Source organism: Peromyscus leucopus, chromosome 15, assembly GCF_004664715.2.
Source record: "Peromyscus leucopus breed LL Stock chromosome 15, UCI_PerLeu_2.1, whole genome shotgun sequence".
NCBI lineage: Eukaryota > Metazoa > Chordata > Mammalia > Rodentia > Cricetidae > Peromyscus > Peromyscus leucopus.
Window position 1 is genome coordinate 13,193,246 of NC_051076.1, and position 23,107 is coordinate 13,216,352.

Sequence of the window (23,107 nt, forward strand, 5' to 3'; positions counted from 1 at the left end):
CAGTGCACACATCACAAGCCCTTCAGAACAAAGGTGCCACGAGGCTAGAAAACCACACCTTACAATACCTGTGCAGTTTTAATTTCATTCATAAACTTAAGACTGTGACAAAAGAGGAAACCTGCTTCCAGTTAAATTGGTATTCAAAGGAAAATGCAGTATTCAAGTAAACTCTACGATAACCAGAGAAAGAGAAAATTAACTCCGGTTTTTTGGTATGGGAGTTCAGTTGTTTTTGGCTTAGGTCTCAGGCATGAAAGAGATAGATGAGGAGAAAAAAGGCCGCTATGAGACCAAGTTTGTTCCCATACCATGAAGGTCTCAGACCACACTCTAATTTCCATCCACTTTTCTGAGAACAAGGTCATCACTACACTTTAAATTACCTTCTCAAAATCTTCCTTTTCCTTTTCTGGATTTGTGTCATCAAATCTCATGATCAGTTTCCCTTTAAAGTTAACCTGGTAGTGCTGGTTCAGAAGAGCAGCTTTTGCATGCCCAATGTGTAAGTAACTAAAACAAAAACATTTCACAGAGAAACTCATTAACAGGCTTCAACTAGATTCTTACCCTCAACCTCTTCGAGGAGGTAAGAACTAAACAAAACGTTCGATACAACAGTCCCCAGTCATTTTACTTTCCACCAACAGCTGCTGTAACAGAAAATGTGACTGACAAACAACAGACTTGAACATGGACAGTGTAACCAAAAGGTACAACTCCTTGCGTCAACTCTCAGAGCGAAGGTATACAACTATAACAGCCCTAAGAACAATCTTCCTCCCTCCAAGAGGCATGGTCATTTACAGGAAAAGTCCTGAAACCATTATCGGCACAGCCCAGTAGCCCCCACCTCTCTGCTTTGCGGCTGCTGGGAACAAACCCTCACACTCAGAGAGAAGCACCCAAGACAGTCAGTCACGGTGATGGCTAAGTCGGAGAACATGAAAATTACTGCGACAGAGAAAAAGCAGTGAGTTTTGATTACTGTCTTTGGTTTTGATTTTCTCAGATGCCAATGAAAACATTTTAACTAAATGATCTCAAAGGTCCAATCTAGCACCAAACTCTACAAACCAGAATCTAGGAAAATATTGTTTGTTCCCATGGGCAGCTGACAATGAGGGAAAAAAATCACTGCTGACAGTACTGCATAGCAATGACCTCGTCTATCAATGCAGCGGTGAGGCACTGGCGGCATACAGGAGGATCACATGTTCCAGGACAGCCCGGACTACATAACCCTGACCTAAGGATCTGAGATCCTACTGCTAAAGATATTGTCAACTAGGAAGAAAACAAGGGATAAGGCAAGGCTAAACACTTACAAAGCAAGTTTAAATAGCTCTCACAGATGTTTATTAGTTTCTGTAGTAGCTACAGTAAGTAATGTTTTATGATAGTTACCTAGTTTGAAAGCACATCTTTGATCTCAACTAATATACCAATACGGGAGGAGAAAACACAAACCCTTATTTATGACACTGCACTATTTTTTAAATTGAAAACAAGCAAACAAACAAAACCTTTCTGTGGTGCTAGGTATTGAACCCAGTGCTTTGCCAATGTCAAAGAGGCATTCTCACTCAACTGTATCCCCAGATCTAAGTCAAGCAGTTTTCTTTAGACATTCATTCACATAGCACTTAGATTGGTGATTCAACTTTCTATATAAACCAAAGAACTGTTTGGGTATCTTGGATGATATCACAGAAAATAAAAAAATTTATGTATCAGCAAAAAACAAAGGGAACCCCCAAATACATAGTTAAGTGAGTAACACTAAGAAAAACTGAATGCAACACATATGACTTTCTATCCTATTTTTGCAACTTTCTATAAATCTAAAATTACTATAAAAATAAACTTGTGCCTGGTGGTGGTGGTGGTGGTGGTGGTGGGCGGCGGCGGCGGCGGACGCCTTTAACCCAGCACTCAAGAGGCAGAGCCAGGCGGATCTCTGAGTTCAGGCCAGCCTGGTCTACAGAGCTAGATTCAGGACAGGCACCAAAACTACACAGAGAAACCCTGTCTCGAAAAAAATCAAAACAAACAAACAAACAAACTTGTTTAAAATAGAGGGCTATTTTTGTCTGGACTGGAGAGATGGATCAGTGGTTAAGAGCACTTGGCTAATCTTCCAGAGGACCCAAGTGTGTTCCCAGCACCCACAAGGTGGCTCACAACTGTCTGCAACTCCAGTTCCAAGGGATCTGACACTCCCTTCTAGCATCCACAGGCACCAGGAGAATACATGTGGTGCACAGATATACATGCAAGAAAAGCACCCATACACATAAAATAAAAAATAACCTAAAAAATAAAATAAACTGGGCATGGTGGTGCACACCTTTAATCCCAGTGCCTGAGTTCAAGGCCAGCCTGGTCTACCAGTGAGTTTCAAGGTAGCCAAGGCTGCACAGAGAAACTGAGACACTGTGAAAATGTCATGAGTGTGCTGCATTCAGAACACTGCTATAACCATTGTCCAGAAGAGAAATATTGGGCTGGAGAGATGGATCATTGGTAAACACACCTGCTACCAAGCCTGACAACCTCAGTACAATTTCTGGGCCTCCAATGGTGGAAGACAATGGACTCCTAAGCTGTCAACTGACCTCCACATGCGGCATATGTGTGCCTATATATACATGCCTATATGACAAATAAGCACATCAATATAATGTTCTTAATTTTATTAGTTAATGTGCTTAGCTTTATTCACAACACTTGAGGATAGACAGAAAAAACTCTTATGCTTTAAAGACATGTCTGACTCGGAAAACATGTATGCAGTCCTAAGAATACAAATCTCAAGAAACAACCAGGACTCTTAAAATAGTCCTAAGGTTAACCTTCTCAAGAGAAAACTGACATCAAGTCAGCTCAAAAAATAGATTTACAATACATACTTGGCAGTGATCCACATTACATTCTGCCATACCCCCCCGCCCCCTCTTCTCTTCTCTCTCTCTCTCTCTCTCTCTCTCTCTCTCTCTCTCTCTCTCTCTCTCTCTCTCTCACTCACACACACACACACACACACACACACACAGGGGTGGGTATAATTTTTAGTTACTAGAACTCTAGAAACAGATGGCAGAGATTTAAGTCTGGCACATTACTAACACACAGTGTGAGTCAGTTTCTGAAACCACGTATAAAAGAGTAACAGTGCCTTTGCTCAAAGAGTTACAGCTTTATGGGCTACTATATGTGAAACATCTGGTAGTATCTGCATGTAACAGGTACACATAAGTGTGATGAAACACACCTGAAATGCCAACACTTGGAGGCTGACGCAGGAGAAATGCTGAGTCCAACACTAGCCTTGTCTACATAGTAAATGCCAACTCAGCCAGAGCACACATAGTAAAACCCTCTCTCAAGACACTAGAAAAGGGCTAGGAGTATAGCTCAGTTGGTAGAGTGCCTGCCTAGCGTGCATGAAGCCCTGAGTTCAATTCCAGCATTGCTCAAAATGAGTATAGTGGCACATGCACATAAACCCATCACTCTAGAGAATCAGGAATTTGAGGTCACCCTCAGCAACATAGTTAAGATCAAAAGCAGTCTGAGGGTGGCCTTAGTAAAACATCAGAAACAAACAAAAAAGGCAAGGAGGCAAAGTCAAGCCTTCTGGTTTTCATGCACACACAAAATCAAACAGTTTTTGCACAGCATGTGGGGATGCGATCAAAGTAAGAATGCTAAGCAAGACTGGCTGCTGGGTTATACTCCAATTCCTGCACTGTATTAGAGCATGGCCTCTGAAGTTATACTATTATGAACACCCAAATAAGAGAAACTCACCATTTTAGTAAATGACAGTGGTGGGGAGAAAAAAAGGATAAATGGTATAGCTACAAATATTATTTTAAAAGTATCTTTTACCAAGCCATTAAGGTCAGTATTCAAAAGGACAACTGTGACTTTTCACAGTGCACAGTAACAAAATATCAGGGATCAAAATGTACATGGAAAAACCATGTAAGGTGTTATTTGTGACAAATTTCACTTTGTCAAGTATCAATCAATCATTCATTGATCAAGTCTGTACATTTTTAATTAATATTTCTCTTTCATTTCTTTCATTTTTTAAAAAAATTAATTTTAGGAGCTGGAGATGGCTCAGTGGTTAAGATACTTGCTGCTCTTGCAGAGGACCCAAGTTCAATTTCTGGCACCCTCAATGCCTTGGGTATCTGCGTGCACAAGGTGAACATACAGATGTATGTGTATGGCTATGTGCCTGGTACCTGCAGAGCCAGATGAGGACATTAGAGCTCTCCTGGAGCTGGAGTGCCAGGCAGCTGTGAGCTGCCACGCAGGCGCTGGGAAGTGAACCGGAGTCCTCTAGCCAAGCAGTCAAGGCTCTGAACCACAGAGCCATCTCTGTAGGCCCTTTCTTTTCTTCTACCTAGCACTCGGTTCAAAATCTTAATTGACAAACTTAGAAAAGTCAAAATAAAATGTAGAATTCTGCCTGGGGTGGAGGCATATACCTGTAATCCCAGCACTCAGAAGTAAGATTAGGAGTTCAAAGCCAGCTTTGCTACATAATGAGTTCAAGGTGAACTTTGGCTACATCAGACTTGGTCTCACTATCACCCCACCATCCCAAAATGTAGCATTTCAAACTGCTACTAATGACAAGTAGAGAACTATTAAACAGAAAACAGAAAGAAGACATGTGATATGCCAGTAAGGCAAAAAAATTCAACTACAAAATGCAAGGTCTGAAATTAAATTCAGGAAATACAAATATCTTACTTATAAAATGATGTGCGGTGCTGTCCTAGGACTAAACTCCTGAGGGAGGCCGCTATGGGGAGATTCACCTCTGTATTAGTACCTTTGGGAGGATTCTACCATCACCTGCCTGACTAGGGAGCTTCAGAGAGAACAGAATAACAGAGAAGACTTCTCAGCTTGATGGAATGTAGGGTGGGACCTGTGGGCGCTTACAAGTGAGTCAAATACTATTTTCTGTGTGTATCAAGGGTTAATAGGTTTGGGAAACCTGTAAATTTATGGAAAGAACTAAGTAGGTTTTCCAAAATCTCCCTACCTTTATTTTAGAAAAATAAATGTTACTGTAACATATACTATAAATAGAAAGGACTGAGTAAGTATAAATACAAATCCTTCCTGAAAAAAGGCTGTAAAAGTCTCATAATACAAGCAAAACCTAAGCATATGGACACTTTCTTATAGTTAAAATTTTCTACTTATGGGTATTTTCTTATTTGCTTTTAAAGTTCTAAAATAAAATTAGATGTTGTCTCTCCTACTGCCATAATGAACTAAAACTACAAATTAACAAAGCTGTAAATAATTAAACTACAAATTAACACAAGTTGTAAATAATTAAACTGAGGCTGTTTGGATTTACTCCCCCCCCCAAACCAAATCCTCTGGATGAGCACAGCACCGTAAGTCCTTGGAGGGCAGAGCTCCTCCACTAAGCATGTACTGCATGCGAGCAGGAGGCGGCTCCTTACCCGCTGGCCTCTGGAGGGAATCTGACTGTCACCTTCCCCATCTCTGCACCTGGAAGCTCCACGAATTTGCCAACATCTTGTTTTCTGTCTGGTGCCTAAAAAACAAAACCGCAGACACTTACATGGCTAAATGTTTAGGAATACATTCATTTACAAACTCTGGTCATAAGCACAATGATGACTGGACCATCCGTCCACTGTAAAGACTCAAACGCTAGTGCAGAACATGAATAACCAAACACTGGTGAGCAGAGACACTGAAAAGGTGGGAAGACATCCTCTGCAGATTCAGAGAGGCCCTTCAAAACCTGGATTCAACTCAGTGTCTCAAAATCAGTGAAGACTGAAGATGAAGGAGGAAGAACAGCTGTAAAACAGGTGACTGTGGCGTCTCTTAATAGCTGGCCAGATCCCCAGCACCACAACATGATAAAATATGATTTCCATTATATGGAAGAACATGCAGCGGGACATAATCTCATAGATATAAAGTTCAGGGCTTTATGGAGCTCAACAGTTAAAGGTATACAAAGACTAAACAAAAACAGAATCTAAGATCGTTTTTTTTTTTTTTTTTTTAATAGAAATAACCTTTTTTGATTTTTTTTTTTAAGCAGTGCCATGGATCCAACACCAGGCCCTGACCATGCCAGGCAAATACCCTGCCACTGACCTATACTCCAATCGCCAGAAAATGAGCTTTCTGTGAGAATAATAATCTTTTCAGGTATAGTCTCAGTTAGACTGAAACATCAGCATAAAAAATATTTTTAGAGACCATGAGATGTCTCAGCAGGTAAAAGCACCTGCCACCAGCTTGAAGTTAGGTGAGTCCCTGGACCCACAGGTGGGAGGGGACCCGACCTCGACAAGCACATCATAGCTCATGTGCACCTACAAACACAAATAAATAAAATGAATACAAACAAAACGCAAAAACTTACCACTCTAGCTTTGTGTTCTGAAACATCCCACTTGGTACCGACTGAGCGGAAGGCCTGCTGGGCTTCAAGAAAGCCGAACCAGCGTTTAACATGGACCAGAGTCTTGTTCTGCTCCAACTGCTCCTGCCATGCAGCATTTCCTATTGGTGAACACAATTTTTTAAATCTTTACTAAACTGACGAATTCTAAAGCAGAGTTCCCATCACAGTTAACTGACGTGAAAGCGATTAGCTTAGAGCTGTCTTCTGCAATGGAACCCTAAGTGTAGCATATCTTGTAGAGTCACGAAATGCATACTTTATAGATCAGGCTAGGTGAGTGGTGCACCCCTACCATCCCAGCACTCAGGAGGCTGAGACAGAAGGGTGGGTCACAAGCCAAGAGCTCGGGCTACCTAGTTCTACCTCAGAACAGAACCAACACTAAAACACCTCACAGCTCAGTTCACTCAGCTTCTCTAAGACTGGCTCCTGTCCTCCTCCCTCCACACACCAGGTAAGGCCAGTGCTTCACTCCACAGTGGGTCAGCTGGGCAAACAATCCGAGCAAGCTAACCGAGGAGGACAGTTAACTACTGCAGCGTCAGCGCACAAGCAGGTCGCCAAGCCCACTTCCTCCCACTCTGTGGCGTCTGACAGGACACAGAGCCACCGGTCAGCCACTTCAACTACACACCCACGATGCTGTTCAGAGTAAGCCATACATTCCTAATTCTGTCAGCCAGTTCATACACCTTAAGTGTGTAATAGGTCCAAAGCTTCCATAAAACAGACGATCTAGCTGGGCCGTGGTGGCGCACGCCTTTAATCCCAGCACTCGGGAGGCAGAGCCAGGTGGATCTCTGTGAGTTCGAGGACAGCCTGGGCTACAGAGTGAGTTCTAGGACAGGCTCCAAAGCTACACAGATAAACGCTGTCTTGAAAAACCATAAAAAAAAAAAAAGGCCTTCTACCTAGATCATCTTAAGTAATCTTCAGTGATCCATGTTTTTTCATATTGTAAACTTGTAAAAATTATAGCTCTTTATACAATCACTAGTCAGACATAAGCTACACAATCAAAACTGCTTTTTTGGGGGTGGGGGCGTGGGTTAAGACAGGGTTCCTCTGTGTAGCTCTAGCTGTTCTGGAACTCACGATGTACACGAGGCTGGCCTCAAACTTACAGAGATCCGTCTGCCTCTGCCTCCTGAGTGCTGGGATTAAAGGTGTGCACCACCACTGTCCAGTCAAAATTACATTTTTAAAGGCTGACTCTCTCTTTTGGCCTTGTGACTTCAGTGATCTCATGTCATGAAAACCTATGCAACTCCACTCCAAAACTACTTCTGTATCTGGCTCCATGAACTCTCAAGTGCACGACTGAGTGAGGGTTCAACCCCCCACCTCCCCTCTAGGTGCACCTTGCCCACTCTGCCTCAGCACCACTGTAAGACACTGGAGTTTGGGACTGCTGCACTCTGAGTGTCTGTACATTCACTGTGGTAAAAATACTATAGCTACAAATTATGTCAAAACATTTCAAACTATAAAGTATGGATTTCATATATCAATTCTACCTCAGGAAGTTTTTCCTGTTTTGATTTTCAAGTTACCTATTTCCCAGGTTGGTAAGGACATCATCACATCTGCTGCAAGTTAATTATATGAGAGGAAAAAAGGGACCCACCAAAAGACTAACATTCCAAATTCCTCATGAGAGGAAAAAAAGGGACCCACCAAAAGACTAATACTCCAAATTCCTCACTAACCTGCCCTCACATCCCCACCGAGCGAGACAAGACCGGGGACGAGGCAGCCCCTGAGGTAGGAGTGCTAACTAGGAGTGCTAACCAGGAGTGCTAACTAGGACGAGGGTCTCTTTACCGGGAAAGACAACAAGAGAGACAAGAGAGTCAGGGAGAGAGAAAGATGACTGCCAGGGCCAACAGAGGACACTGAACCTCTGTGACCAAAAGCAGGGAAGCCACATTAACCACCCCTCGGGAAGGAAGTCCTCAGTTACTGCCTACACACACATACATAAAGGCAGAAATGCAGTCACTTTTCATCTAGCAAAGTATTAAAGGACCCAAAAAAGAACGCTACTTCGGCACAGTGATGCATCCCTGTAGTCATTTGGCAGACTGAGGCAGGAAGTTGATTGAGCCTAAGAGTTTAAAACCAACACCATCTCAAATATCAAACCCTGAACAACAAAATCCCTACTTAAAAAAAAAAAGTCAGGTGGTTGTGGTGATATTATGTATCCTAATAAAATTTGCCTGAAGATCAGAGGACAGAACAAGCAACTAGATTAAACATAGAGGTTAGGCAGTGGTAGCACACATCTTTAATCCTAGCACTAGGGAGGCAGAGATCCGTCTGGATCTCTGTGAGTTCAAAGCCACCCTGGACTACATGAGACTGACTCAGTCTAGGAGAAAAACACTCAGGCAGTGACGGCACACACCTTTAATCCCAGCACTAAGAAGGAAGTGACATGGCTGGGCGGAGAAAGGTATATAAAATGTGAGAAGACAGGAACTACAGCTTTTTGGCTTAAGGTTTTAGGCTAGAGACCTTTCAGGTAAGGACTCAGAGGATTTCAGTCAGAGGATTCATGGAACTGATGAGGTGAGATTTGGCAGTGGCTTATTCTTTTGTCTCTCTGATCTTGCAGCATTTACCCCAATATCTGGCTCTGAGGTTTTTATTAAAACGGCCTACGCCTTTAATCCCAGAATCTTGTGAGTTCGACCAGGTACCAAGTGAGCTCCAAGGTGAGAAACCCTGAATGTGTTACACACATGCCTGTAATTCCCAGCACAGTAGAGGCAGGAGCAGGTAGATCTCTGTGAGTTCAAGGTCAACCGGGTCTATAGAGTGAGTTCCAAGACAGCTAGGGTTACACAGTGGAACCCTGTCCTGAAAACAAAACAAAATAAACCCCCTAAAGCCCTAGTATCTTAAGAAGAGTTATCGATACCTTTGAGGGTGGCCCACACACATAAGTCTGCTAAGGTCAAGGAATTTCCAACTAGGTATGTTCTCAAAGACAGGCAATGATTAAGCTCGTTAACTGCAGAAGTCAGCGCATCACACGAAGACAGCTTTGTAGCACTAAACTCCAACCAATGATCAATCTGTGAACACAAAAGAACGTAGTCCAGAGTTCAGGCTTTAAAACAAAATGACCACACAAAGAATGCTAGTTAATGGAGCAACAAAATATTCTTGGCTTCTTCAGCTAGAACAGAACTTTTCTTACCTGGAATTGTACAATTTATCATTACATCAGTTCAATTCTGGTTATCTAGGGTCCAACAATTCTGGTTATCTGGGCTCTAACAATGCCACTTAGATAAATGCCATCTCTGCAGTTACTTTCCTATGATTTCTTCTTTGTTCTTCCTTTTTTTTCCAGGTACATGGAGGGTCACACCAGGAAAGAACAAGAAAAATACTTGATAACTGACAGAGGGGCTAACTAATCTGAAACTACCTACACAGACAAATTAATACAACTGAGGAAATTTAAGAGTCAATCATTAAATCCAGTTTCTGCCCGGCGTGTTGGCATATGACTGTAACCCAGCAGGGCAAGAGGATCAAGTCTGGACACCAGCCTGGGCTATACAGTGAGACCTTATCTGAAAAGACTAAAAAGAAGAAGCATTATTTATTTTTGAACTGTGTGAACACACACCAGAGAAAAACCACATCTACACAGAGGCACTGAAAGCTGGTCTGTTATTGCTCCCAAACGTGTGTGAGCCCGGGCAATGGCAATCTTCCTGGCCTGCTGTCTTACGTGTAATGTGAAAGGTGAGTGGCATGAGCTAGACAGTAAAATCCAACTATGAAATCCTAGGAGACCAGAAAGGTGAAGAGAGCATGACGTGACCCAAAAATACACTCAGTTTGGAGGGAGACGGTGAACCTCAAGAGCTGAAAGTTTGTTCCCCATGCATGCCAACTAAGAAGTCTAGCCAAACTACACTTCCAGCTTATTTTGTCTGGAAATAAACATGCATGAAAACTAAGTGTGAGGGTATACAGCTGTAATACATTCAGTAGTCTAGGGCAGGTGAGTCACAAGTTCTAGGCCAGCACAGGACACAGAAAGTTGACAGGCTAGCCTGGACTCCATTGAAAGACTGGGTCTCTGTTTTAAAAAGCAAACCAACCAGAAACATTCCTTACCTTGGATCTATGATTAAACCTTGAACCTGTTCAAACCCTTATAAGGACTAATGTCACATGTCAATACACGGTAGGACAACACTGTTCCCAAACATCAGAACGCATAAGACCAAACATGTCCGAGAAAATACATACCCCTTGCTTACCTCAGTGTGTTCCATTAGATTAGTACCATACAGCCCAGATGTAGTTGCAACTCTAGCCAAGTAACGCAGTATTGAGTTTATGTCAGTGAACACCACGTTCCTAGAATTAAAGCATTAAATCATTACTATAGTTGCTTCAGCAAAAGTCTTCGGCAAAAGTCTTAAGAGTCACAAAGGAATGTGAAAATGGAAACCCTAACATATTTACCATGTTCTTTTTTCTACTGTGCTGGTTTGAATGTAATTGGCCCCCATAATCTCATAGGGGGTGGCACTATTAGGAGGTGCAGCTTGATGGAGGAAGTGTGTCACCATGTGGGCATGCTCTGAGGTCTCCTTTGCTCAAGCTTCCCTCCGTGTGACATGGAGACGACTTCCTGTTGTCTGCAAGATGTAGGACGTCCACTCGACTACTTCTCCAGCACCAACGACATCTGCCTACACGCCACCATGTCCCACATGATGATACTGGACTGAACCTCAGAAGTGTAAGTCACCACAATCAAACGTTGTCCTTTAGAAGAGTTGCTGTGGTCATGGTGTCTCTTCAGAGCAATAGAAAGCTTAACTAAGACATCTACCATAGTAAAAAATATTTCTTTCAAATTTTAATCTGTTCTAAAATATCCACCAGAATTTAATTTACTTTAGAGCGGATTTTCTATATGACACTTCATTCTTTAAGTTTTTGTTTATTATTTTTAATTATTTTAATTATTTTATATTTTATACATTGGAGTACAAGTTTATTTTAATTATACACATTCATTTTGAGTACAAGCATGCCATGGCTTGCATATGGAAGTCAGAGGACAACCTGCAGGAGTTGTTTCCCTGCTTCTAACACATAGGTCCTGAGACTTGAACTTAGTACATCAGGCTTGGCAACACTTTTTAGCCACTGAGCCAACTCACAGGCTGCTTTGTTTTTTGAGATAGGGTCTCACATATCCTGGGCTAGCCTTGAACTCCAGCTCTTGCTCCCCCAGTCTAGAGAGCACTGTGCCTATGAACCTGCACCACTGTACCTGCCCGCCTCACTTACATCTTGTCAATTTCTTATCAGAATTTAGCAGTGTCTATGTCTTATCAGTGGTGATGAAAATGTAACTGGGATTTAGAAGAATAAAGTAATTTAAAATAAGTGAATGCAAAGAAGCCAAGGATATATACCACTATAAGAAACCTGATTTTATCAACTTTCAAGAGAAAAAAGTACATCTAACCCCACCAAAATGCGATCAAAGGCAGACAGTGGTATGGTGGTGTGCCCCTACAGACTAGATACTCAGAAAACTCAGGCAGGAGTACTGCTTGGATTCAGTTCAAGGCCAGCCTGGGCAAACCCAACATGTTTTTTTAAAAAAAAAAAAAGGAAATCACTAGCAGAAAACAACAAAGACAACAAAGTAAGTGAGTGAGTAAGTGAGTGAGTGAGCAAGTCCTATCACAACTGTTCGACAAAAATAAATTCTTTACAGGCACATGCCTTTAATCCCAGCACTAGGGAGGCAGAGGCAGGGAGGCTCTGTGAGTTCGAAGCCAGCCTAGTCTACAGACACCCAGGGCTTGTTACACAAAGAAACTCTGTCTCAAAAAAAAAAAAGGAAAAAATAATTCTTTATAAGACACAAAATATAAAGAAAAAGAAAAAAGAAAGTAATAGCAAGAAAATTTCAGAAAGTACAAATCCAAAAAATTTATAAGACCCAGAGAAACAGAATCTTCAGTGGATAAAAACTGAAGAGTAAGCAGATTTAAAATTTTGAACATGAGAGAAAGCTTGGCTGGAGAAGGACTGGCTGAAAGCAGACTTCAGAAACACAGCTACCCATGCAGCCTTTCCTGCCAGGCCAGCCCCACTGCCCTGTTCTAGTAAAACACTATGTGGGGGCTCATGCTCACCTCAGCCCTTGGCAGGCTGTGGTAGCAGGACTGCTGAGAGTTCAAGGTCAGCCCGGGATACTTAGAGAGATCCTGTCTCACTCCTGCCCACTTGACCTCATCCCCAAATAAATGGAAATCTCTTCTCTAATAAATAAACCATGAAGTCTTTGGGTAATCTCATCAACCCAAGGAAGAAAGAACTGTGGACTCTGACATTATGGTCACTAAATGAAGAGCACCACTGATACAGCTTGGCTGACAGGACCAACCTGAGATCTTTAGTCTCCTGTTGAGAACTGCAAGGACTTCTGAGGGCCTCAAGGTCTAACCTGGTATTTAAAAAAAGTCTTTACTTATTTATTCATTTATTCGTTTGCTTGTTTGATTGACTGATTGATTGATTGATTGATTGATCTGTGGTGCTGGGGAGGGCCTCAAGCAAAATATGACATACTCTTACCACTTAGCTATATCCCAATTCCCCCTTTTACTTTCAGGACAGTGATCAGCCTGGCATGGTAGTGCAGACCTGTAATTCCAGCACTCAGGATGCTGGGGTAGGAGGACTTTAGCCTCTACAAGCATGCACTTACAGGAGCATGCACATGCATGCACACACACACACACACACATACAGACACACACACACACACCATGAAACATCTTTCTAGGAACATTCCACCTAATTAGCAAGCAAAATAAGCCCAGAAAATTCAGAGCTGCACATTTTAAATGCTGTTCAGAACTGAACAGATATATAAATAAGCACTTACTCAGAAACACGAAGAAGATTCTCTTTCCCTTCTTCCACAGAAATGCTGACATCACCTTTCACATGTTCCACTGCCAGCAGAGCTTCTAAAAATGACAGCATGAAAGATTTATTTCTCTTCAAAGACAAGGTAGTATTTATACCCTGAGTCACAGAGCAGTAAGGATAAATCAACAATCCAATATTAAGTCCTATCAGGTGTGACATCCACCCCACCTCCCATACCCACACTCCCCCACCCCTGCAGTGAAGTTGAAGTTTGGTGCTTAGAAAAGTAGCTGTTTAGTCGGAATCTGCTGCTAGTTCAGTCCAATCACTTGTAACTGCTCAGCTTCCAGCCAGCAACACCCAAGTCATCCTTTCCTCCCCTAGAGGACGGAAGAGAGTAGACTAGTGGCTCTGTGTTTGGATACTCTATGCTATGCATTATGCTGAATGCTTGACTGTCACACTTTTAATGTCTTTAGCAACCTCAAGAAGTAGATACCCATTTACAGGGAGGAAGCTGAGGATGGCAGAGTTAAGCAGCCAGCCCAGTGCCCTTGGCTAAACACAGCAGTCAGCATTTGGATGCCGGTCAAATGGCTCAGCACTCAAATTCTAAAACCCCTGGTAATGCTGTCTGTCCTTCAGCACCTAACTCAGTAAGTAAACTCACCAGTCCTCTGTCCTGTAATTGGTTATTAAGATGGACAGCTAGCACAGACACTCATTTCTATGTAAATACTATGATTCCACTGGGAGCAGGGCCCTATCAAGGAAAGCACAGTAATCTTGCAAGGCTTATTATAAGAGAAAGCAAGTGCACTGGTTTGTGTGTCTCACCCTGTAAGTCTGACTACAGTTTGCATGTCTGACCTCTGTTAAAATGTAGTTGTCATGGTCACAGTATTAAGAAATGGGTCCTATAGAGTCAAGCATGATGCCTGTATTCCAAACACTCTGGAAGCTGAGGCAGGAGCATCAGTAGTTCAATACCAGCCTGGGATATACAAGATCATTTCTGAAACCTAAAGAACAAAATTGGAGATACAGCTCAGTAGTAAAAGGCTTGTTGAGCATGCTTGAGGTCCTAGGTTCAATAATCAGGAAAGGGTTGGAAGGGGAGCTGAGCTTTCTAGGAAAGGACTAATACAATGAAGATTTGTGTCGCCTCAAGCATTCTCCCCCTTTCTTCAAGGATCTATGACAGCAAGATCACCACTACAACTGACCCATTGGTCTTGGACTTTCCATCATCCAGAGTTGTGAGCCAGTAAATTCCTGTCCATTACAAATCACCCTGTCTGTGGTACTGTCTTATAGTTGCACAAAGCAGACTAAGACAGCAAGAGATTTCTCAAAAGGTAACATATACTTTCGGTGTAATCCAAGTAAATGAGATACATTTTTAACATATCTATAATGGAATCCTGTCTAGCATATAAAAAGAATGAACTACTGTTACAGGTGACACCATGAATCACAAGAGCACTACCCTGTGTATAAAAAAATATATATATGGTATGACTCAATATATACAAAATCCTAAAAGCAAAAACAAAATAACAAAAATCAGGTCTCTGGCACTAGATGCCAGAGAAAGAGAGAATTTCCTATAATGGAAATATTTGGCATTATTGTTATGGGGATTTAAATTCCACATATGTCTATACATATATGCCATTGTATATTAAAACATACAATTAATATTAGTGAACTTTAATATATGCACATTCCAAACCAATTTTCAAATTTAATTTTAAACAGAAAATAAAATATTTCACATACTTTCTGTTATGAATTTAACACGAGAAAAATGCTAATACATACAAAAGAAAATGTCTAGTTGGAAGGTCACCATTTGAGGCACATCTTAATAACCAAGTTAGGCAGGATGCATCAGCAGAAGTTGAAACCAATGAGGTGTTCAGGAAAAGAGAAATAAGTTTGCATGGCACTGCGTTCTCTCCATTAAAATGCCTTTGGTTGAAAGGGAAAGCTCTACATCAGGGAAAACTGGCAAACAACATGTTAGGTGATCAAGACGGGAAAATTAAATTCACATACCAAATGATGGGCTGCAATGCAGAGCAGGAATGTTACACCAGCCCTGCCCAGGATGGATAGCCTGAATCCACCCAAAGGGAAACATCTGACAACCCAATTAAAGGAAACATAAGAGGTTTGTCATCTTCAGAAGTTAAAGCTATTAAAACCAAGGGAAGGCTAATAAATCATTCCACATTGAAAGAAACTGGGCAAACAGGACATTAAGAGGCAAAATATGGTCACTCCTAGTTAGTTGTTTGGTGCTATTGGAGCAATTAGCTTCAGAACAGGAATGGAGTCTGTGCATTAGGGAGAAGAATTCTATCAATGTACGGTTCCTGTAATAAGTTAGGTAGAGAGATCAAATACTTGTAGAAGATGCATTATGAAGTATTCTGGGTGTAGAAGCATCAAATATGTTGTATGCTCTTAAGTAGAATGCGGGGAACATTCTGTTCTGTGAGTGCATCTTGAAGTTTGAAAGTACTTTAATACACACAAAAATGTCATGTCAAAGACATAAAATCCTCACAATTTGGGGATGGAGAGATGGCTTAGTGGTTAAGAACACTGGCTCCTCTTCCAGAGCAGGTTCATGTCCCAGCACCCACATGGCAGCTCACAACTGTCTGTAACTCCAGTTCCAAGGGACCCACTACTCTCATACAGATATACATGCAGGCAAAACACCAATGCACATAAAAATAAACTGTTCAAAAATCCTTACAATGCAATGTTTTTTCCTAGCCATTTAATCTAATTTTATTGCTTAAAGATAAGATTTATCAAGCCGAGCGGTGGTGGCACACGCCTTTTATCCTAGCACTCGGGAGGCAGAGGCAGGTGGATCTCTGAGTTCGAGGCCAACCTGGGCTACAGAGCGAGTTCCAGGACAGGCTCCAAAGCTACAGAGAAACAAAAACAAAAACAAAACAAAACAAAAAAAAAATAAGATTTATCTGATTTGAAAGAGTCATAAGAATTTAAAATAAAGAGAAGGAGGTGCAAGCAGAAATTAATGTACATTATCTAATGGGCCTAGAGTTCAAAATGAAAACAAAATTTAAGACTCTCTTCCAGAATACCAGCAGAATGTGGTTCTGAGTTCTAAGGACACAGACTTAGTGTGCCCCCGCAGTGATTTTCCAGGCAGTGTTAGTTTACAAATAAAACAAAACACTGTGGCTTATCTATGTACTGAACATCTAAAACATGAAAGAACTTTCCCGTAGTCTCACTTAATACTGGCAACCAGCACTGGATAGGTTTCCTCCTTCCTTACAGGATAAAACAGAACAAGGAACCTGTCAAGTTTCACCATAACCAGCAGCCAGGATTGAACTCAGGGATCCAGGATTAACGATGAGGCCAACACAGTCTAGTGCCACAAACCAAGAATCAAATATACTTCTTTTAGAGCTCATGGATTTCTGTTAGGTTAGTGTAAAGGGACCAGAACTAATATGCTAAAATATTATCATTTTAAAACATTTCAAGTGGTTACTACATTCCATTTTTAGGTCTGGGAACGTAGTTCAGCGGCAGAGTGCTTGCCTACATGGATTTCTGTTGGGTTAGTGTAAAGGGACCGGAACTAATATGCTAAAATACTATCATTTTAAAACATTTCAAATGGTTACTACATTCTATTTTTAGGGCTGGAGAACGTAGCTCAGCGGCAGAGTGCTTGCCTAAAATACAAAACGCCCTGAGCTCTATCTCAGTACATTAATCCATAAATAAATGTACTTTCATTCCAACAGGCTCAGAACACTTGTCAAAGTTGATTGAGCATGTAAGAAATTTCATCAGCCCCCATATGGCCAATTGTATTTAAAGGGCTGGGCTTCTTCAACATTAAAAAGTACTTCCGCGTCTACACTGCACACATCATGGTTAAATGAGTTTGTATAATTTCCCAAAGTAATGAAAAGGCAGAAATCCTAAACTATAAAGCAATAGCGTTGGCCGCTTCGAAAAAATCAATTCCGAATGGAACCTAAGATGACATTTACTGGAGCCTTTACTACGTCCACGGGGTGAGTAGTAAGCCACCCGATAGCATCAGTCCGCAGCGTTCCTACGGCTTTCCGTAATTACTGCCTTCAACCAGAAGCAAATACTGCCTCGGTTAAAACTTCAACTCGACAACGTATGGGAAAGCGGGGCAAGTGAATTCAGGTCTTCTCTGGAAAGTGGGGAAGGGGTGGGAGGTTCCAGACGACAATGAGGAGAGGATGCTAAAAAGGACGTTAACAGGACAGGCAGTTTTCAGTTCCACTTCCAAAGCCGCTTGGGACCCTCCCCGCCAGGGCTCTCGTCCTGTCCCTCCACGTCCCCCGGGACGGCGGGACTACGGGAGACGACGCCCTGCGTGGACAGAGGCCGGGGCCAGGCCCGTCCCGGGACGAGAGTCTCCCCGCGGCGTGACCGCCGCTGCACCTGCCCCGCACCCGACGGCTGATGCAACCCGCGCACGGGCGGCGGCAGCGGTGACGGCGGCGCGGCCCTTACCCAGCGGAGGGTCTCCAGCGTTCACCGTGAGGCACAGGGTCGCCATCTCCCAGGGGCTGTGGGGCTACCGGTCAGGCTGCCTTCCCGGCGCACGAACCTCAGGGCGCGACTGGAAGCGAGGAGATGCAACGTGGGCCCGCGCCCGAAGCCGCCGCAGCCTTCGCTCCGCCCCCAGGCCGCCACAGCTCGTGTCAGTGCGCACGCCGCGCTACGTCATAAACATGCGCCCGCAAAGCCGGTTTTCGCTCCGCCCCCCTACTCCTCCGCCACGACCGCGGGGGTCACAGGCACGCTACTGTGTGCGTCATCACAGCGCGCCCACTCCGTGGAAGCCTTCGTTTAGCCCCCCGCCCGCGAACCCTGCGTCTGGGCGCGCGGTACTGCTCGTCATCACAGTGCGCCGGCTCCGCCTTCAGCCGCGGGCGCCAGGGGTCTTCCCGTCGCCCTTTGGCAGCCGCTCAGAGCCCACGTCGGGTGCCACGCCGCTGTTGGAAAGCGCCGGGCTTTACGACACGTTGTCAAGCGAGGGGAGCGGCGGGGCGGGGAGGGGATGAGACCAGTTTGTCCCGGGTCAGTGTCACATGTCCCAGTCTGTGTTACTGGTGGACACTTGGGTACGAAAAACAGCAACACGCACAAAGTCGACCAGTGACAGGACAGGGTAGCTTCCGTTTCTTCATTTTTCGCCAAAAGAAAATATTTTCTGGAATAATTTGGGAACAGGGCGTGTGGTGCATGCCTAATCCCAGTACCTAGGATGGGGACAAGGGGAGAAAAAGGATCCTCCCGCTGGGCTTCTCTCCCCTGAGAATCAAGAATTCCCCAGTTAACACTTTGTAGTGAAGGCTGCCAATGTCGACAGTATTTCTTTTATATAGAAGTATTTTCAAATAAGAATGTTAAAATAACAATTCAGGCTCGAGAACTGAACGTATATGAGCTTAGATATGGTCTTCTGCGAATCTCAAAATACTGTAAACTTGTTTTTACAGTGAAAATAAAAGTACAATTCAGGAACACGCCGTGACCGAGTTCCTTAATAACCCTTGAAAGACAATAACGTCACTGTTATTGTAAAGACCGTGAAGTGTGAGTGCTGTGGGCGCTTCTCTTAGAGCACCCTCTCTTAACCCTTATGCTTAAATGTATATTTAAAAAAACCTCATCATAAACTCCATAAAACTCCATAAATTCATTTTAGGAGCAAGTGAAGGCTCCCTCTGTGAAGGTCTTCAGACTACCAACAGCAGCTAAAGGATAATTCACCTGGTGATGACAGGATTGAGGCAAGGTCCATACGTAGAGTTCAAGGCCCTATCTCAACTAAAAATAAATTATTTGCTACTAGGAATGTATTCCAACGGTAGAACACTTAGCATACAGGAAAACTAGCAAATGGACAAACGAACCCTGTAGAGTTATCTATAAACAAGGATAGGTGTCTGAGGCAAGATGATTACCAGGAGTTTGAGTTCAGTTCAAGGTCATTTGAGCTACTCCATAAAGAGTATCTAAAAATCTAAAAAAAAAAAAAAAAAAAAAAAAAAAAAAAAAAATTCTGTAGTTTTTTTTAACTAAAGAGTTCTTTGCATATTTAAAAATAATGGTTAAACCAAATGTGTTGACTAAGACAGGAGATCGATCTCAGGTTCCAAGCCAGCCTGTCCTATATAGGACATGTCAGATCAACCCTTTTAAAAGATTAAAAATTCTGCCTCGAATGAATAAACCAACAAAAATAACTACAGTAATGGTTAAAAGACTTACAAAGGGCTCCAAGAAATACTTCTGGGCCAAGAGATATGTCTAGTATCTCAAGGATAGAGCCCTGACTAGATTGCTCAGATGCAAAACCAAACCCCCATGGCTGCCCTAATTTGTCCTGTTTTGGAGTGTATTAAGTAAGCATCTTTCAGAGAATTTTCTAATCCAAATTCTCTGTGATGGCGTGTGTTTGCCCTGGGCATTTTCCAAGGATTCAAGTCCAAGTCCAAGGAGCAGGACTGATTTCAGAAACCAGTACCTATCTACCCATACTTTCCAGTTATCTCAGCAACACATCCATGTATTCATTGGGGAGACTTAAGCTTTTCATGCAACTATAGGGTAGTTATTTCTTTGGGTCCCTGCCTCTGAACCTGCACCAAAGATGGCTATGTTTATATACAGCCATTCCACAGAGTTGTCATGGTACCTATTACTACAGTAGAATGAAGGCAGGCATCAGCCAGTACACTGAATACCATTTGGTTCCCTTCTGGCTTTATTTCTGCCTTTGACTCCCCCCCCCTTCCCAGAGTCATACTCTTCTATAATTACCTTGAATTCCAGGGATGTTAAGACCATGGGACCAAAACCACTCCCAAGCACAGAGGAGCCTCAATTCACCCCACCCATTCCTGTAGAGAGGACAGCCTGGAGCAAAAGTAATCATCACATACCAACAAGATTGTGCTCCTCTTATGACAGCAATGATTTTAGGAATTCTTACAGAACTGGCTTGCGATCATGAGCACTCTGAGCACTGGTTTGATTAAGATTGCCCGCTCTACCAGCTATGCACACTCATCCCCTCCTTTCGTTTGTCTGATCTATAAACTCTCAATTCCTCTTAGCCCCTTAAAGACTTGAGAAGTTTTGACCAAAGACAGGGAGTTACTAAATAAAATTACAGGATTCCATTATTTTGGACTAAGTTCTGGCACTAGACCCCAATAGATCTGGTTCAAAGTCAAAAGGGGTCACTTCTGCTGAAGTTCCCTGTCAAATGCTAAAGGAAGCAGTTTATCTGACCTAAGAGATCAAAATTAGCTATCTGCCAAACTTCCCTAACAGGCCAGTTTGGCTTAGTCTGGTCCTGAAGTTCTCTTGATTTAATACTTACAAAAAGACACTTGGAATAACCTGATGTTAAGTTGTTATGCCCAGATTATGACCCCAAAGAGACCACCAAAGACCTTGGATGTCCAGAATGCAACAGCAAGGTTTATTCTGTAGATACAAGTCTAGACAGGGAACTCATTCCTACACCCAATACAGTGAGGCAGGGAGGAGTTGCTCTTTCTTTGTGAGGCTAGCTTTTTAAAGGCAAAACCCACAAGCCCTTCAGGGAGGTTGTGGGGGGGCGTTGGGGGTTTTGCACTGGTGCAACTCAGATTGGTTTATTTTTATTGTTCTCTTTTAATTGGGTGAGGGTATGTAACCTTTGATTTTACTGGTTGGGGGTTACAATTATCATTTAGGGGGCTGTCCGGGACAAGTCCCAGGCTTTGTCCTTGAGCTGCCATGGGGGCTGGCTGGCCTAACACGTACTGACTGTGGGGGCTGGCTCAGTGGTCCAGGCTCTGTCCTTGACTCATGCACATAACTCTAAGTTGGTGAGGGGTCCCAGACAGTAAACATCTGGCTGAACTTTGAGCAGTCAGAGTACGTGCAGAAAGGGAGCTACTGCAAGGACTATGTCTTTTGTTCACAGCCCTCCCAGAGACTGCTCAGTCTCAGGAAACTGAAATTGAGGCCTGGTCTCTGAGAGAAGACTGAGCAGCCAGTTATGACGTCTGCCTGGTTGGTCCTTTCAAAGTCACCACTTATTTTTCTACTATTCATGTTCTCACAGTCCAAAGTGCTGAGATCACAGGCGTGTGTAACATACACAGCTCTCATTTGGAGGCTTTCTTCATGTGGTCCAGACTCACCTGGAACCTGTGATGCTGCTGACTCAGCCTCTGAGTACTGTGACTACAGATCACGCTCAGTATCATTTTATCATTTTTTAGAACCACAAAGAAGTACTTGGCTCACCCCAACCATATTTTATATATTTTCTCGTCTTCATTTTACTATAGCCATAGTGGCTTGCTTTCTGTTTTCTTCCTCTTAGAGAAGTGCCTGCTATTCCCACATGAAACCTTAGCTTGTAGCATGGCTGAATTCCTCTTGCTCTTAACCGGGGAAGATATACTTCCTCCATCTAGATTCTAGATTCTAAAGGAAACTCCCTTCTAGCCTTCCCACCTCACTTGCTTTCTAGCACCTTCCAAATCAATTTCTACAGACTTAACATAATATGAAGTAACTTACAACGAAGCAGACTCCTGGTCAGTTCCATGCCCACTGGTGAACGGACAGGATCTGCATGAAGTGATTAACCTACAGTGAATGCTGCACTAATATTTGTTTGAGTACACATAGTCTTCTGGGGCAGTATCCAGTGGTTGAGCATGGATGTGGTATGTAGTCAGAGTTGATGCTGGACAAGGAAGATGCTTCCCGTACCATCATATGGAACCTCAAGTTTATCCCGAAGGCAAGAGTAATGCCAAGCAGACTTTGCATATGGGAGGCTTGGTTTTTTAAAATTTATGTGTATGAGTGTGTGCACCAGTCTGTGCACCACATATGTGCCTGGTGCATGCAGAGGTCAGAAAAGGGTCCTGGAGTTAGACAGTTGTGATCTGCCATGCAGAACTGGGAAGCAAACCTTGGTCCTCCGGAAGAGAAGCCAGTGCTCTTCACCAGTGAGCCATCACTCCAGCCCCTAGATTTGATTTTTAAAAAGCGTCTGGAGGTGATGTGATATGATAGGTGGGTTACAGGAAGCAATCAGCCGCCTGCAGACTCGCTCTTGAGGCTGGAGCACTGAGTGCAATGAGCTGCGGGTTCAGCTGAGCTCGCAGGGGATCCCGCCCGGGTCCAAGAGGCTCTGCTCCGCCCGGCTCCGGCCCCAGCCACTACCACTGCCATTTTGTGCACAGCCAGCCCTGCTTGTGCCAACACTTCCCCAGTGGTCAAGCGCAATTCCACTCTGCTCCGAGCGTCCAGCCCCTTGTGTGCCTGTGCTCCGCAGCCAGCCCACGCGTTCCTGCCTTTAGCGGGAGTTTTCTACTAGTGTGCCCGAAACCCAGGGTTTTAAAAGCCACGTCTGGCCGCCTGCTGAGCAGTTCACTCCCCGACAACTGTTTTGGTGTATTTCCCGATGCCTGCAACCTATGCAAGAAACGTGGGGAGTCGGCGCATTGAGCACTGAGTTCTGAGAAAGACAGCTCCGAGCCTCCAGCCTCGGATCCGCCTGGCTGAAGCCCCCAGCTCCTGCGTGTGGCAACGCTCTTCCCGGCGACCCGCCCG

The 23,107-nt window shown here is 43.4% G+C and overlaps 1 protein-coding gene across 2 annotated transcripts in view; it reads right to left on the reverse strand.

Annotated features, from left to right (window-relative positions):
- Eprs1 (glutamyl-prolyl-tRNA synthetase 1) overlaps positions 1-18,182 on the reverse strand; it is a 72,060-nt gene extending 53,878 nt beyond the window's left edge. For both annotated transcript variants that reach the window (XM_028858350.2, XM_028858349.2), the window contains exons 1-7: positions 17,984-18,182; positions 13,440-13,524; positions 10,780-10,879; positions 9,417-9,573; positions 6,449-6,588; positions 5,505-5,599; positions 387-513 (exon numbers count right to left, since the gene is read on the reverse strand). In XM_028858350.2, coding sequence (XP_028714183.1) covers positions 387-513; positions 5,505-5,599; positions 6,449-6,588; positions 9,417-9,573; positions 10,780-10,879; positions 13,440-13,524; positions 17,984-18,029 — 750 coding nt within the window. In that variant the 5' untranslated portion in view covers positions 18,030-18,182. The remainder of the gene's footprint in view (positions 1-386; positions 514-5,504; positions 5,600-6,448; positions 6,589-9,416; positions 9,574-10,779; positions 10,880-13,439; positions 13,525-17,983) is intronic.
- Between the last annotated feature and the right edge of the window lie 4,925 nt (positions 18,183-23,107).